Source organism: Somniosus microcephalus, chromosome 6 (genome assembly GCF_052327205.1).
Source record: "Somniosus microcephalus isolate GS21.2 chromosome 6, FLI_Smic_1.0, whole genome shotgun sequence".
In the NCBI taxonomy this organism is placed as follows: domain Eukaryota; kingdom Metazoa; phylum Chordata; class Chondrichthyes; order Squaliformes; family Somniosidae; genus Somniosus; species Somniosus microcephalus.
Window position 1 is genome coordinate 160,414,625 of NC_140992.1, and position 17,112 is coordinate 160,431,736.

Sequence of the window (17,112 nt, forward strand, 5' to 3'; positions counted from 1 at the left end):
GAAGATGAATCGCAGATCGCGCAACACGGAATCCATGAGACGTTGGAAGGCTTGTGCTGCATTCTTCAGCCCAAACGGCATACGAAGGAACTCAAAGAGCCCGAAAGGTGTGATGACGGCAATTTTGGGGACGTCCTGAGGATGCACAGGCACTTGATGATAGCCTCGGACGAGGTCTACTTTGGAAAAGATGGAATTCCGTGCCAGATGGGCCGAAAAATCCTGAATGTGAGGAATTGGGTACCGATCCGGTGTGGTAGCCTCATTCAGGCGCCTGTAGTCGCCGCATGGTCGCCATCCGCCGCCCGGCTTAGGAACAATGTGTAATGGCGAGGACCAAGGACTATTCGAATGTCGAATAATACCCAGGCGTTCCATTGTATGGAACTCCGCCTTGGCCGCGAGTTTACCGGGTTCCAGCCTTCGAGCTCTCGCATAAACGGGGGATCCTGTCGTGGTAATGTGGTGCGCCACACCGTGCCTCGCGACTGAAGAAAATGTGGGCCTGGTGAGCTCAGGGAACTCACTGAGAAGACGAGAGAACTAATTTGGAGATGGGACTGCACAGGCAACTGACCAAGACATCGCGGTGCTTCGGTGACAGGGGACCAAGTGAAAAGTGGAGGCACTGATTAGCCGGCAGTGTCGGACGTCGACAAGAAACCCGTTTGCGCAGAAGAAATCTGCCCCCAGCATGGCCTGTGAGACTTTCACTGTGATGAACTCCCAAACAAAACGTTGGCCGCCAAAACTCAACTGGACCCTACGCTTTCTGAGCGTGCGAATGGCCGCACCATTGGCTGCCTCGAGGGGGGGACCTTGACCGCCGGATTGAAGATCTAGCTTCAACGCTGGTAGGATACTGCACTGGGAGCCAGTATCACAGAGAAAACGTCACCCTGACAGGGAGTCTGTAATGTATAGGAGTTTCCCTGCGGACCCGACGGCCATCGCAACTCCGGCGCGTCCTTTAGGCCTTATTGATCTTCTCAGAAACCGCTGGTTTGAGGTAGGTTTTTTTTTTGGTGAGAAACTGCAGGGCGGGCGGCAATTTCTGGCTTTCGCGCCGAAACGAGCGTGGTATGCACAGCAGCCTGCAGGAGGAGGAGTCGGTTTCGCTCTTGTGGGGGATGGGTGCCTCGTGGCTGCACAAGATTGTTGTGAGACGGTGAATATTTTATCCGCTTCCGCGGCGAGTTCAGCACAGTCCGTGATCGCGGAATTGGCCAAGGCCGTCTGTATTGGCTCTGGTAGTTGACAGAGAAACAGCTCGCGGAACAGAAAACATTGCGATTCCGAGCCCAAAAGCGTGAGCATTTGGCTCATGAGCTCTGAGGGTTTTGAGTCCCCGAGCGCGCTCCGACTTGGACAGACCGAAAATCTGCAGTAAACGTGCTTTTAAAGCTTCGTACTTGCCATCGTTCGGTGGACTCTCGAAGAGGCTGACGACCCACGAGGCCATGGCGCTGTCGAGGGCGGAGACCACGTAATAATCTCAGGTCGAATCCGCTGCTACTCCCCGGATTGCAAATTGGGCTTCCGCCTGGAAAAACCACGCGGACAGTTGTTGCTCCCAAAATTGCGGCAGTTTGAGGGTGATAGCGTTCGTGTCCATGATAACTTCAACGAAAATTGTTCGAAGAAATCGGGGTCACCAATGTAGGAACTGGGGTTCCTAGCCGAAGAATTTAGATCGACTCTGAAAATCAAAAACAATAAAATTTAATGAACAAACGAAGCTGTACAGGACACTGTAGGATACAATGCAAATAGGTCTGGTCTGCTTGAAAGCCTCTCTGGAAACTTCTAGAAGGTTCCGAGCTCAACTGCTAGCAGGTTCCGAGCTCAACTGCTAGCAAGTTCCGAGCTCAACTGCTAGCAGGTTCCGAGCTCAACTGCTAGCAAGTTCCGAGCTCAACTGCTAGCAAGTTCCGAGCTCAACTGCTAGCAGGTTCTGAGCTCTACTGCTAGAAGGTTCCGAGCTCTACTGCTAGAAGGTTCCGAGCTCTACTGCTAGAAGGTTCCGAGCTCTGTTGTCATGACGTCCTCACGTTCTTCCCGCCGTTGAGAGATCACGTGACGGACGGCATGACGTCATCACGTGGAGTACAAGAAAGAAGCCCTAGTACAGTTAACAGATACATTAAAGGTGCAGCCCCCAGCTGTACTACATTACTGTAAAAGGAATTATATACAATTGTCCGTAATCCTCTGGTGGTTCCGCCACAGAAGATTGGAAAATTATGGCAAACCCTTCCGCTATCTCCTCCCCCAATTCCCTTAGCAACTTGGGATGCAAGCCATCTGGACCAGGTGACTTGTTCACTCTAAGCATACCCAGCCTTTCTAGTACAACCTGTCTATCACTTTTCACCCCTTCCATTGCTTCTACCATTTCCACTTCTACTGATATTTTGTCAGCATCCATCTCCTTAATAAACACTGATACAAAGTACTCATTGAGTATTCTAGCCTTGCTCTGCGCCTCTAAGCATACATCGCCTTCTTTGTCCCTAATAGGCCCCACCCCCGCCTCTTACTACCTGCTTACTGTTTATATGCCGGTAGGAGATTTTTGGGTTCCCTTTTATGTTAACCGCCATTCTACTCTCATATTCTCTGTTTGCCAATCTTATTTTCATCTTCACATCCCCTCTCAATTTATTGTATTTGGTCTGGTTCTCCCTTGAAGAATTCACCTGACATTCATCATACACCCTCTTTTTTTGTTTCATCATCTTCTCTATCTGCCTCATCATCCAAGGAGCCCTTGCTTTGTTTCCCTTAACCTTCCCTCTTGTTGGAATGTACCTACCCTGTACTTGGAACATCTTCTCCTTAAAATCACCCATTGTTCTGTTGCAGTTTTTCCTGTCAGTCTTTGGTTCCATTTTACCCTGGCTAGATCCTTTCGCATACCATTGAAGTTAGCCCTTTTCCAGTTTAGAAGATTGAATCTAGATTGTTCTTTGCTCCTCTCCATTGCTAATCTAAATCTTATGATATGATGATCACTCATACCCAAGTGTTCTCCCACAGACACTTGATCGACCTGGCCCACCTCATTCCCCAGCACCAGATCCAGCAATGCCCCCTTCCTAGTTGGGCCAAGAACATAATGGTTAAGGAAATTCTCCTGAACACATTTCAGAAATTCCTCCCCCTCCTTTCCCTTTACCCTAGCATTATCCCAATTGATATTTGGGTAATTAAAGTCCCCCAACATCACCACTCTATAGTTCTTGCGTATCTCTGTGATTTCCCTGAAGATTTGCTTCTCTACCTCCCTCTCACTATTTGGAGGCCTATAGAGTACCCCAAATAGTGTGACCATACCCTATTTGCTCCTCAACTCTAACCAAATGGATTCTGTCCTTGTCCCCTCAAGAACATCTTCCCTTTCCAACACTACAATGTCTTCCTTAATCAGCACTGCCACCCCACCTCACTTTTTTCCTTCGCTATCTTTTCTGAACACCTTGTACCCTTGAATATTAAGTGCCCAGTCCTCACCGTTTTTAAGCCACGTTTCCGTTATTGCCACAACATCATATTGCCACACGGCTGATTGTGCTTGTAGCTCACCAACCTTATTCACCACACTTTGTGCGTTTACATACATGTGTAGGAGTCGCTGGAAATAAACAGACTGTGAGACTTTCATAACAGCAAAGAAAAACGCGTGTTAGCTTTATTAACTCTCCACAAGGACTGAGGGACTCAGCCTCGTCGTAGGGCTATGACGTCATCACACAATCGACGACTCTTAAAGGGACCCTGCCCCGATAACCCAACCAAGTTCCGTACATAACGTGGAGCGATAACAACATTGGCTATACATAGTGAATTGTGTTACTCCGCCACATACGTCCCCCCAGAATTCACTAGAACTGGCAATGTCAGTCGTTGAGGGGCCCGGATCACACGGCCGAAACGGCTCCTTAAGTATGGGGCAGGGACCGGGGTGGTCGCAGGAGGGTCCCCGGGTGCTCAGTGGTGGACTGAGGGTGCAGAAGCCGGAGGTCGGCCCCGCCGCGGGGGCTGAGCCAACCCAACGGGCCGGTCCAGATCCAGGTGGGCTGGCTTAAGACGGTCCACGGAAATGTAGTCCGGCTTACCGCCGACATCCACCATGAAGGCCTTGTCCCCTGCTTCCAGGATGCGGAATGGTCCGTCGTAGGGTGGGTGAAGAGGTCCCCGGTGGGCGTCATGGCGGACGAAAACGTACTCCGCCGCACGAAGGTCGGGCGGAACGTGGGACTGAGGGAGACCGTGCTGCGACGTGGGCACCGGCGCAAAAACCTTGGCGTTGTCCAGGAGGGCGGACCGCTGATGGGCTGCGGACCAAGGGTCCGTGGCGTTGGGGACGAAATCCCCGGGAACCCGCAGCGGCTGCCCGTAGACGAGCTCGGTGGACGAGGACTGGAGGTCCTCCTTGGGGGTGGTCCTGAGTCCCAGCATGACCCACGGGAGTCTGTCGATCCAACAGTCATCCCGGAGGCTGCCCCGGAGCGCGGCCTTCATGGAGCGATGAAACCGTTCGCACAGCCCGTTAGTCTGAGGGTGATATGCGGTGGTGCGGTGGAGTCTCAACCCGAGGCCTTGGGCGACAGCGTTCCAGAGCTCCGACGTGAACTGCGGCCCCCGGTCATAGGAGACGTCAGATGGGGCGCCGAACTGGGCGACCCAAGTGTTGATGAACGCCCGAGCCACGTCGGCGGACGTTGTTGACGACAGCGGGATGGCTTCCGGCCATCGGGTGGTTCTGTCGACCATCGTGAGGAGGTGGGTGAACCCGCGGGAGGGCGGCAGGGGCCCCACCAAGTCCACGTTAACATGGTCGAACCGCCTCTCGGGCACCGCGAAAGGCGCCAACGGGGTCTTAGTATTGCGATGCACTTTCTAGCGCTGGCATACCACGCAGGTATTGGGCCCAGTCGCGAACGTCCTTCTTGAGCCCGTGCCAGACAAACTTAGCCGCCACCAGCTTCTGTGACGGCTTCCTGCCCGGGTGGGAAAGGCTATGGACGGCATCGAAAACCTGCCGTCTGCACCCGTCGGGCACGACGGGGCGTGGCTGCCCAGCAGAGACGTCGCACAGGAGCGTGGTGCCGGCATTGTCAAATGCAATGTCCGCTAACTGAAGGCCCGTGACAGCCGTCCTGTAGGCCTGGACGTCCGGGATGGAGGCCTGGTCGGCCGCCATGTGGGTGTAGTCGATGCCGAGGTGTACGGTGCTGGTGATGGCCCGGGAGAGACAGTCGGCGACAGGGTTGTTTGCTAGATGTCCGTCGTGAACTCGGAGACGAAGGAAAGCTGGCGCTGCTCATGGGCCGACCAAGGTTCAGAAACTTTGGCCATGGCGAAGGTCAATGGCTTATGGTCCACGAACGCCGTGAACGGGTGGGCCTCCAGCAGGAAACGGAAGTGTCGGATGGCGAGGTAGAGGCCGAGAAGCTTGCGATCGAAGGTGCTGTACTTCTCGTTGGGGCGGAGCTGCCGGCTGAAGAAGGCGAGCGGCTGCCAGGTGCCGTTGACCCACTGTTCGTGGATGGCGCTGACAGCATAGTCCGGAGCGTCAGCGGTGAGAGCGATCGGCGCATCGGGCAACGGATGCGCCAGCATGGTCGCATTAGCCAGGGCCCTTTTCGTGTCCGTGAAAGAATTGGCCAACTCCTCGGACCAGTCGACGGCGAGCTTGGCGGGCTTGCCTTTGAGGGCCTCGTAAAGGGGCCGCATAAGCTGGGCTGTCCAGGGAACGAAGCGATGAAAGAAGTTCACCATGCCCAAAAACTCCTGCAGGGCCCTCACGGTGAAGGGTCGCGGAAAATCCTTCACGGCCTTCACTTTGGACGGCAGTGGCACCGCCCCGTCCTTTGTGATGCGGTGCCCGAGAAAGTCGATCGAGGACAGCCCGAACTGGCACTTGGCCGGATTGACGATTGGGCCGTGCTGGCTGAGGCGTTCGGAGAGAGTCCAGAGGTGGGACACATGCTCCGTCCTGGAGGCGCTGGCGATGAGAATATCGTCCAGGTAGACGAACAGGGATGACAGGTCCCGTAACACGGTGTCCATTAGGCGTTGAAAAGCCTGAGCGGCGTTTTTGAGACCGAATGGCATGCGGAGGAATTCGAACAGCCCGAACGGTGTGATCACCGTGGTTTTCGGGACGTCCTGCGGCCGAACGGGGACCTGGTGGTAACTGCGAACGAGGTCCACTTTAGAGAAAACAACTTTCCCGGCCAGGCGGGCAGAAAAGTCCTGGATGTGTGGAATCGGGTAGCGGTCAGGGGTCGTAGCGTCGTTGAGGCGCCGGTAATCAACGCACGAGCGCCAACTGCCGCCTGGTTTCGGTGCGATGTGGAGGGGCGAGGCCCATGGACTGTTCAACCAGCGAATGATGCCGAGGCGCTCCATCGTGTCGAACTCGGCTTTAGCGATGGCGAGTTTCCCCGGGTCGAGGCGCCGAGCGCGGGCATAGACAGGCGGACCGGTGGTCGGGATGTGGTGTTCTACCCCGTGCTTGGTGGCGGCGGATGAGAAAGTGGGCTTCGTGAGGTCCGGGAACCCGGCGAGGAGGCGGGAAAACTCGTCGGAGGCCGAGAGTGTGCTGGACAACTTCGTCGTGCCAGAACCACTGAGCGAACAAGGGAACGAACTGAAAGACTCAGCGTTGACGAGACGTCAGTTCTTGACTTCCACCAAAAGGCCATTGGCGCAGAGGAAGTCAGCGCCGAGAAGGGGGGTGGACACTTTTGCTGTAACAAAGTCCCAAGCGAAACGCTGCCTGTCAAAACACAGCGCCACGCTCCGTTTCCCGAAAGTATGGATGGAACTGCTGTTGGCGGCTTCGAGGGCGGGGCCGTGGTTCCCCCCCCTGTATGTCTACGGTTGACGCAGGCAGGACGCTCACCTGGGCACCTGTGTCGCAGAGGAAATGACGTCCAGAGTCAGTGTCCGTAATGAATAACAGACTACCTGAACAGCCGACAGCCATGGCAGCTAATGAGTGGGTCTTCGCGCTTCCCGACGCGGTAAAGCTGCACGGGGACCGGCACTTCTTAGCGTTGGGGCCGAACTGCGCGTGGTAGAAGCACATGCTTGGGGGCTGCCGCCGTTGGGCCGTGGCGGTGGGGGCAGGGCCCCGCATGGCCGCGCAGTACTATTGCCCGGCGGAGAAAAATTTGTCGGCCTCCTTGGCCAGGGCGCGGAAATCACTAATATGAGAGTTGGCTAAGCCAACCGTACCTGCCCTGACAGCTGTTGTAGGAACAGTTCTCTGAAGAGGAAACACTGCTTGTGCTTGCCCAGGAGGGTTAACATGTAGTCCATCAGTTCTGAGGGCTTGGAGTCGCCAAGTCTCTAGGAGGTGCGTTCTCAGCGTCGCAAATTTGTGGTGCTCCGGGGGGTCCTCGAGCAGGCTCACGACTCTGGCAGCGGTGGAGCTGCCGAGAGCAGAGATGACGTAATAATACTTCGTGTCGTCCGCGGTGATGTCCCGGAGAGCAAACTGAGCCTTGGCCTGAGCGAACCAAGCGGCAGCCTGCCGTTCCCAAAACTCCGGTAATTTGAGAGAAACGCCGTTCATCGCCATCTCGGATAAAGTCTTTGGAAACGTCCAAAAGAGAAACGGGATCACCAATGTAGGAGTCGCTGGAAATAAACAGACTGCGAGACTTTCATAACAGCAAAGAAAAACACATGTTAGCTTTATTAACTCTCCGCATGGACTGAGGGACTCGGCCTCGCAGGGCTATGACGTCATCACACAATCGATGACTCTTAAAGGGACCCTGCCTCGATAACTCAACCAAGTTCCGTACATAACGTGGAGCGATAACAACATTGGCTATACATAGTGAATTATGTTACTGTCCCTATGTGGTCTCCGCCACACATGCATTCTAAACCCATTTTTGAATTTTTCGTTGTCTTTCTTAGTCTGCTCCTATCTAATATGGTACTCCTACTGCCTCTAGTACTATCTTCTCTAGTACTATCTAAAACACTCACTCTTCTATGCACCTTATTCCTCTTTTCTACTCCTATATGCTGGTGCCCATCCCCCTGCCAAGCTAGTTTAAACCCTCCCGAACAGCACCAACAAATCTCCCTGCGAGAATATTGGTCCCAGCTCTGTTGAGGTGTAACCTGTCCAGCTTGTACAGGTCCCACCTATCCCAGAAACAGTCCCAATGCCTCAGAAATCTAAATCCCTCTCTCCTGCACCATCTCTCCAGCCACGCATTCATCTGTTCTATCCTCTTATTCCTGTACTCGCTAGCACGTGGCATCGGGAGCAATCCAGAGATTACTACCTTTGAGGTCCTGCTTTTTAATCTCTCTCCTAGCTCCCTAAACTGTGCCTGCAGGACCTCACCCCTTTTTCTGCCTATGTCGTTGGTATGGACAACGACCTCTGGCTGTTCACCCTCCCCCCTCAGAGTGTCCTGCAGCCGCTCAGTGACGTCCTTGACCCTGGCACCAAGGAGGCAACATACCATCCTGGAATCACGTCTGCGGCCGCAGAAACACCTGTCTGCTCCCCTAACTACCGAATCCCCTATCACTATTGCTCTTCCACTTTTTCCTCCCCCCTGTGTAGCAGAGTCTTCCATGGCACTGTGGACTTGACTCTGGCTGCACTCCCCAGAGGAACCATCACCCACACCAGTACTCGGAACAAAATGCTGGTTGGAGAGCGCGATACAGTCCGGGGATTCCTGCACTACCTGCCTGGCCCTCCTCTTCTGTCTGGCGGTCACCCATTCCTTCTCTGCCTGCATACTCTTAAGCTACAGGGTGACCGCCTCTAGAAACGTGTTATCCACGTAACTCTCAGCCTCGCGGATGCACCGCAGTGACTGCAGCCGCCGCTCAAGCTCCGAAACCCGGAACTCGAGTTGCTGTAGCTGGCGACAATTCCCGCTCATGTGGTCATCCAGGCTGCATGATGCATCCAGGACTTCCCACATGGCACAGGATATGCACTCCATGGGACTGAGCTGCTCTGCCCTGCCTCTATTTAATAGACTAAGAGCTAAAACTTAACTAAAAACACTTCCCAGCTACTCACCAATCTGCTCTTTTCCTCTATTTAATAGACTATTAATTAACTTAGCAGAAATTAACTTATAAACTTGAAAAAAATACACTCATCAGCTACTCACCAATCAGCTTCTTCCCTTGTGCCGATGTCACTTTTTTTACTCTGACGTCACTTTTTCAAAAACTGCCTGTGTTGAGTTGCTGCCGTTCCTTTTAACTGCTCCATTCTCGCTGTGCTCCTTCCAGGTCCGCTCCTTCCTGTCTTCCACTCCTTCCATTTCACAGAGCCTGGGGGAACTGGACTGAGACTGACCAAACTCATTTCACAAAGGATCCTTGCAGTCAGCAGAATGGGTCCGGGCTGATTTCAAAGCCAGGTCTCGGAGATGAAAGCTCAGTGTGTAACACATTACAGTGCTCAGTGTATGTGTCCCATGATATTCCAGCACCAAGATCTAGTGCTGTGGAGAAGGTTGCAGTGCTCTTGGGTTGACCTCTGACAGTACAGTGCCAGTTTGTGAGAAGCTTGGGATAGAAGCATCACCTCCAGTAAGCTGTGATCTGTGCCCAATGGACACTGGCTGGTGCCACCTTTTTTGCCCCAGATTGACAACATACCTGTCCTGTTTAGAATGTCAACGTATTTCATAACCTCTTGCCTTAATGAATTTGTGGAAGTGAGAAGTTCTGAACTGATGCTGTCTTCTTTTGTATACTGCTGTGATGTTAAAAAGTAAAATCGATCTGGGCTGTAATGTTTACATTTACATTTACTGATGGGTATGAGCAGAGACATCAGTGGACTGAATCTTGCAGCAGCTCATAGCTTCTGCACCGAGCAAAACTTTCAAGGAACTATTTGTCCTGTTTCCTCTTTTCTTTCAACCCCAAAGAAAAAAACAGTTGTGTTTTGAATGATTATTGGCTGAATAAGTTTTCTGCTGCCGACCCATTCATTCCATTCAATGAATCCTCGCAGGGGCCACTTGGTAGCAGTTACTGGCATCACTGGAGGTAATAGAGTTTGATATTGTGGCTATTACCAGAGAGAGTTGGTACTAAAATAGCTCGTGTGTGGGTGAGAAAGGGAAGCCAGAGTTCCCAAACTAAGGAATGCCACCAGGCTGGAGGTGGACCATGCCCTTCTACACACTTGTATGCTCTGTTCCCACTGTCATCTCTGTACTAGATTGCCTCAATAAGCAGCTCTAACCTCCCTGTCTTCTGTCTCCAGATGGGACCGCAATCTTACATAGCAGGGAAGAACTTCACCATGGCTGATGTCATGCTGTTTCCACAACTGGCCTTCTGCGTCCGATTTGGGTGAGTTACTGACTGCCTCACTGTTGAACATAGAGTGCCCCTCTCTCTCTAACCACTGTCTCTGTTTAATGATCCGAAGCCCAGCTGACCTTGGGTCAGTTATAGTGTGTACTGAGGATGTATTCAATGAGTTGAGTTTTATGTACTACCAGCAGAGCACAACTTTATCCTGAGCTTTCCATGAGGTGCACTACTGCTAATGCAAGCACTTGTAATAATTGTGCCAGGTTGGCAATATAAAAGAAACCAGTTAGTGGGTGATGTCCTGCAGATTGTTGGACAGTATGAGAGCTCAGTAAAGTGCTCCCTGATAGAGATGGGATGGTGCGAGGGGTAATGAGACCCCCTGATAGAGATGGGATGGTGCGAGGGGAAATGAGACCCCCTGATAGAGATGGGATGGTGCGAGGGGTAATGAGACCCCCTGATAGAGATGGGATGGTGCGAGGGGCAATGAGACCCCCAGATAGAGATGGGATGGTGCGAGGGGAAATGAGACCCCCTGATAGAGATGGGATGGTGCGAGGGGTAATGAGGCCCCCAGATAGGGATGGGATGGTGCGAGGGGTAATGAGGCCCCCTGATAGGGATGGGATGGTGCGAGGGGTAATGAGACCCCCTGATAGGGATGGGATGGTGCGAGGGGTAATGAGACCCCCTGATAGGGATGGGATGGTGCGAGGGGTAATGAGACCCCCAGATAGAGATGGGATGGTGCGAGGGTTAATGAGACCCCGAGATAGAGATGGGATGGTGCGAGGGGTAATGAGACCCCCAGGTAGAGATGGGATGGTGTGAGGGTTAATGAGACCCCGAGATAGGGATGGGATGGTGCGAGGGGTAATGAGACCTCCTGATAGGGATGGGATGGTGCGAGGGGAAATGAGACCCCCAGGTAGAGATGGGATGGTGCGAGGGGTAATGAGACCCCCAGATAGGGATGGGATGGTGCGAGGGGTAATGAGACCCCCAGATAGGGATGGGATGGTGCGAGGGGTAATGAGACCCCCAGATAGGGATGGGATGGTGCGAGGGGTAATGAGACCCCCAGATAGGGATGGGATGGTGCGAGGGGTAATGAGACCCCCAGATAGAGATGGGTGCTGTGAGAGGGTCAGCATGATTTTTGGGAGAGGGGCCTTACCGAACAAATCAGCTGATGATCTTTGAAGAAATGATAGATGATGTTGACAGTGAAGTTCTGTGGGAAGGTTCCTGATTCACTGCCACAGGATTGATCATTCCATAAGGGTAGGGATTTAAGGCAAGCTTCTGACAGTTGGCCAAACCAGTGAAAGCAAAGGGTGTTTGATGGAGCTGTATTGAAATGAGTGGTGTTCCTCAGGGACCTGTACTGTAGCCATTGGTGCTCAGTGTGTGGAAATGATCTGGAGCTGGGGACAGAAATAAATCAGCCTGACTACAGCCCAGCAGCAACAGCAGGTTTACCCCAGTCCATCGGATCCCATCACAGCAGCACCAGTTGGTTTACCCCAGTCCATCGAATCCCATCCCAGCAGCAACTACAGGCTGGTTAGCAAAGGGTGCTAATTTGTAACCAGCTACTTTATTATCCACGGTCAGAAATTCAATCTGCTTTGCCTCGTGTGTTAGTGATGCTGGTGTCTGCCCTCACACTGCTACTGCTTAGTTCTGTTGTATTAAGTGAAACTTCTAACCCTTACCTGTAACGTCTCCTAACCCTTAACCTGGGCCTGTGTCTCCCCTCACCCCGCCTTCAGGTGGCCCTGTATCTCCCTCCCTTCCGGTGACCCTGCACCCCCTTTGGTGATGCTGTAACCCCCCCTCAGTGGCCCTGTACCCCCCTCTCCGATGACCCTGTTACCCCCCTCCCTGGTGACCCTGCATGCCCCGGAGACCCTGTAACCCCTCTGGTCACCCTGTACCCCCCAGGTGACCCTGTGCCTCCACGCCAGAGACCCTGCACCCGCCTCCCGGTGACACCAGTCCATCGGATTCCATCCCAGTAGAACCAGCAGGTTTAGCTTTCCCTGTGGCTGCTGGATCCCCCGCCGTGGCCCCTACACCACCTGTGTAACTCCTGGACCCCCGTGACCTCTGAACCCCCCGTGACCCAGGCACCTTCCCTCTGGTCCCTGCCACAAACTCTCTTCCCTAGCCACCAATTTCATCCCTCTCCCAGGCAACTGTCTGAGGCTGAACCAGACCGTTTGTAACTTTGGTGTTGTGTTTGATCCTGAGATGCGCATCCGACCACATATCCAGGCCATCACCAAGACCGCCTACTCTGTAACACCGCCCGTCTCCGCCCTTGCCTCAGCTCATCCGCTGCTAAAACCCTCATCCATGCCTTTGTTACCTCTAGACTTGACTATTCCAACACATGGTGACAGTGACCATAATATGGTGAGATTTAAGGTGGTCATGGAAAAGGACAGGGATGGGCCGGAAATAAAGGTTCTAAATTGGGGGAAGGCCGATTTTAATAGGATAAGGCAGGATCTGGCCAAAATGGACTGGGATCAGCTACTTGTAGGAAAATCCGCATCGGAGCAATGGGAGGCTTTCAGAAGGGAGATTGAAATCATACAATGGCAACATGTTCCCGTAAAGGTCAAGGGTGGTTCCAAAAACCACAGGGAACCTTGGATGTCAGGGGATATACGAGAATGGATTAGGAAAAAAAGGAGGGCTTTTGGCAGATACAAAAGGCTAAAGACGGAGGAAGCCCTAGAGGAGTACAAAAAGTGCAGGGGGATACTTAAAAAAGAAATTAGGAGATCAAGGAGAGGCCATGAAATAACACTGGCGAGCAAAATAAAGGAAAATCCTAAGATGTTTTATAAGTATAGTAAGGGTAAGAGGATAACTAGGGAAGAAATAGGGCCCATTAGGGACAAAAGTGGCAATCTGTGTGTGGAGCCGGAAGATGTAGGAGGGGTTCTAAATGAATTTTTTGCATCTGTTTTCACTATGGAGGAGGACGATGTAGACATAGAAATAGGGCGGGGGGACTGTGATATGCTCGAACATATTAACATTGAGAGGGAGGAGGTATTGGCGGTTTTAGCAGGCCTAAAAATGGATAAATCCCCAGGCCCGGATGAAATGTATCCCAGGCTGCTGTGTGAGGCAAAGGAGGAGATTGCGAGGGCTCTAACACATATATTCAGGACCTCTCTGGCCACAGGGGATGTGCCAGAGGACTGGAGAACCGCTAATGTAGTACCATTATTCAAGAAGGGAAGTAGGGAAAAACCGGGGAACTACAGGCCAGTGAGCCTAACATCAGTGGTAGGAAAATTATTGGAAAAAATCCTGAGGGACAAAATTAGTCTCCACTTGGAGAGACAAGGATTAATCAGGGATAGTCAACATGGCTTTGTCAAGGGAAGATCATGTCTGACTAATTTGATTGAATTTTTTGAGGGGGTGACTAGGTGTGTGGATGAGGGTAACGCAGTGGATGTGGTATACATGGATTTCAGTAAGGCCTTCGATAAAGTCCCGCACAGGAGACTGATCAAGAAGGTAAGAGCCCATGGAATCCAGGGTGCCTTGGCACATTGGATACAAAACTGGCTTAGTGGCAAAAGGCAGAGGGTGATGGTCGAAGGTTGTTTTTGTGACTGGAAGCCTGTGGCCAGTGGGGTGCCACAGGGATCGGTGCTGGGTCCCTTGCTGTTTGTGGTCTACATTAATGACTTGGATATGAATGTAAAAGGTATGATCAGTAAGTTCGCGGATGATACAAAAATTGGTAGGGTGGTAAATAGCGAGGAGGGTAGCCTCAGTCTGCAGGACGATATAGATGGGTTGGTCAGATGGGCGGAACAGTGGCAAATGGAATTTAACCCGGAAAAGTGCGAGATGATGCACTTTGGGGGGACTAACAAGGCAAGGGAATACACAATGAATGGTAAGACCCTAGGCAAGACGGAGGGGCAGAGGGATCTGGGTGTGCAAGTACACAGGTCCCTGAAGGCGGCGGAACAGGTGGATAAGGTGGTAAAAAAGGCATATGGGATACTTGCCTTCATTAGCCGAGGCATAGAATATAAGAGCAAGGAGGTTATGATGGAGCTGTATAAAACACTGGTTAGGCCACAGCTGGAATACTGTGTGCAGTTCTGGTCGCCACACTACAGGAAGGATGTGATCGCTTTGGAGAGGGTGCAGAGGAGATTCACCAGGATGTTACCAGGGCTGGAGCGCTTCAGCTATGAAGAAAGACTGGGCAGATTGGGTTTGTTTTCCTTGGAGCAGAGGAGGCTGAGGGGGGACATGATTGAGGTGTACAAAATTATGAGGGGCATAGATAGGATGGATACTGAGGAGCTTTTTCCCTTAGTAGAAGGGTCAATAACTCGGGGGCATAGATTCAAGGTAAAGGGCGGGAGGTTTAGAGGGGATTTGAGAAAGAACTTTTTCACCCAGAGGGTGGTTGGAGTATGGAACTCACTGCCTGAAAGGGTTGTGGAGGCAGGAACCCTCACAACATTTAAGAAGCATTTGGAGGAGCACTTGAAATGCCATAACATACAAGGCTACGGACCAAATGCTGGAATATGGGATTAGATTAGACAGGGCTTGATGGCCGGCACAGACACGATGGGCCGAAGGGCCTCTATCCGTGCTGTATAACTCTATGACTCTATGACTCCTGGCTGGCCTCCCACGTTCTACCCTCCGTAAACTTGAGGTCATCCAAAACTCTGCTGCCCGTATCCACCAAGTCCCGTTCACCCATCAGCCCTCTGCTCGCTGATCTACATTGGCTCCCAGTCCGGCAACACCTCAATTAAAAAATTCTCATCCTTGTTTTCAAATCCCTCAGTAGCTTCGCCCTCCATATCTCTGTAACATTGTCCATCCCGACAACCCTCTGAGATCTCTGCGCTCCTCCAATATTGGCCTCTTGAGCATCCCCGACTTTCATCGCTCCACCATTGGCAGCCGTGCCTTCAGCTGCCAAGGCCCTAAGCTCTGGAATTCCCTCCCTAAACCTCTCTGCCTCTCTATCACTCTTTCCTCCTTTTAAGACATTCCTTAAAACCTACCTCTTTGAACAAACTTTTGGTCATCTGTCCGAATCTCCTTATGTGGCTTGGTGTCAAATTTAGTTTGATAATCGCTCCTGTGAAGCGCCTTGGGATGTTTTACTATGTTAAAGGTGCTGTATAAATGCAAGTTGTAGTTGTTGTTGTTGCCCCTGTACCGCCCCACCCCCATGGCCCCTGTACCACCCCCGTAACTCCTGTACCCCCCTTGACCCCTGTACCCCGCCCCGTTCTGGTTCCAGAGATGACCCAGCAAATTCCGCCACTGCTGTTTTCTGGGACATGCGAGGTTTTTGTCTGCTGAAGTTACACAGCTGCTACTACTGCTTTTTGTTCACTTCCCAGTGAGGAGGGGATCAGAGCCCTGGTGCCTCATTTACAGAGCAGCTTTAGTGAAGACCCGTGAGTAGGTGTAAAGTGACATCTGGTAACTGAAAGAAATTAAAAGGAATGATGTCTTACACTTGGAGGCTAGTTACCTTGATTCAAACCTCCAACATACATGTTCTCATAATGTATTTTTTATTTTGATTGTAGACTGTCGCAGAAAAGGTATCCCAAACTGCTAGATTATTACAATCGAGTGAAGGAGCGCCCCAGCGTCCAGGCTACCTGGCCCCCTCACTGGAGGGAGACTCCTCCAACAATGGACACCCTAAAGGAGGTCTGAGCTCCACAAAAGTCTTAATCTCCACCTCAATTCACTTCCAGTAACACAATCCGTGTTGACTAGTCTTATTAGCCTTGATGGTACCAGTAAGACACTTTTTATGAAATATGTGCTGTTTTCTCGAGCTATGGGGAGGTCAAATCCTAACATGGGGTAGTGTTTTGTGCTGGTACTCCAAGCTTTATTAAATACATATTATATGAATGAGCTATGTTCATTTTACTGTGTGGTTATTGGGGGCTTGAATACTGCACTAAAGGATGGGGATTTATACTGAAAATAAATGATCCCAAAATAAAGAGAATGTGAAACTAGCTGACTGTTTTCCTCCTTCACCGATATTTCTGGGCAGGGATTATTGGCATTAAAAAATTCCTGTTTATATACCGGGGTTTTCCCGCTCTCTGCTGTAACTGTGAATCTCCGGGAAACCAATGTACATGAAGTTACGGTAAACCAGCGGGAGAACCAATCGGAAATTCACTCCTGTGTCTAAATGTAGGATTATACAGACCTCCCCTCCCCACCTGAATCGTGGTACAGTCCTTCCAGGATTTCCCGCCTCGCAGTTGTCTGCTGCTCTTGTTTTTCTGATCCCTCACAGTTGTACGTCGAGAAACTAGAATGAAAGAGATTCGAACCGCCCAACCACTCACAATATGTCAGCAATGCTAAATTGCAAATGCAAAGTTCCACTTGTCACACCAGCGAGTGTTGGGAGAGTGCTGTAGCATTTTCCTATTGGCTGTTCCCCAATACTAACAAAATTACTCTCAGTAATGTGCACCTGCCCCATTGCACTCCGTGAAATTGAGAACCGGATAAAGACTGTGTGGTTTGGCAGCAGTAGCTGGAACTGCTACATTTACATCACTGTCTCACGTTATCTGCAACTTATCTCAGGTTAACTACAACTTGGGGGTACAGGGCACAATTTAGAAATTTACAGATGGCATGAAACTTGGAAGTATAGTAAACAGTGAGGAAGATAGTGATAGACTTCAAGAGAACATAGACAGGCTGGTGGAA

General features: G+C 51.5%; 1 protein-coding gene across 1 annotated transcript in view; it reads left to right on the forward strand.

The window, feature by feature from the left end:
- LOC147116149 (glutathione S-transferase A-like) overlaps positions 1–16,397 on the forward strand; it is a 25,109-nt gene extending 8,712 nt beyond the window's left edge. The window contains exons 5-6 of the mRNA XM_085990906.1: positions 10,283–10,371; positions 15,951–16,397. Of these exons, the coding sequence (XP_085847032.1) occupies positions 10,283–10,371; positions 15,951–16,083 (222 nt within the window). The 3' untranslated portion in view covers positions 16,084–16,397. The remainder of the gene's footprint in view (positions 1–10,282; positions 10,372–15,950) is intronic.
- Positions 16,398–17,112: the final 715 nt, after the last annotated feature.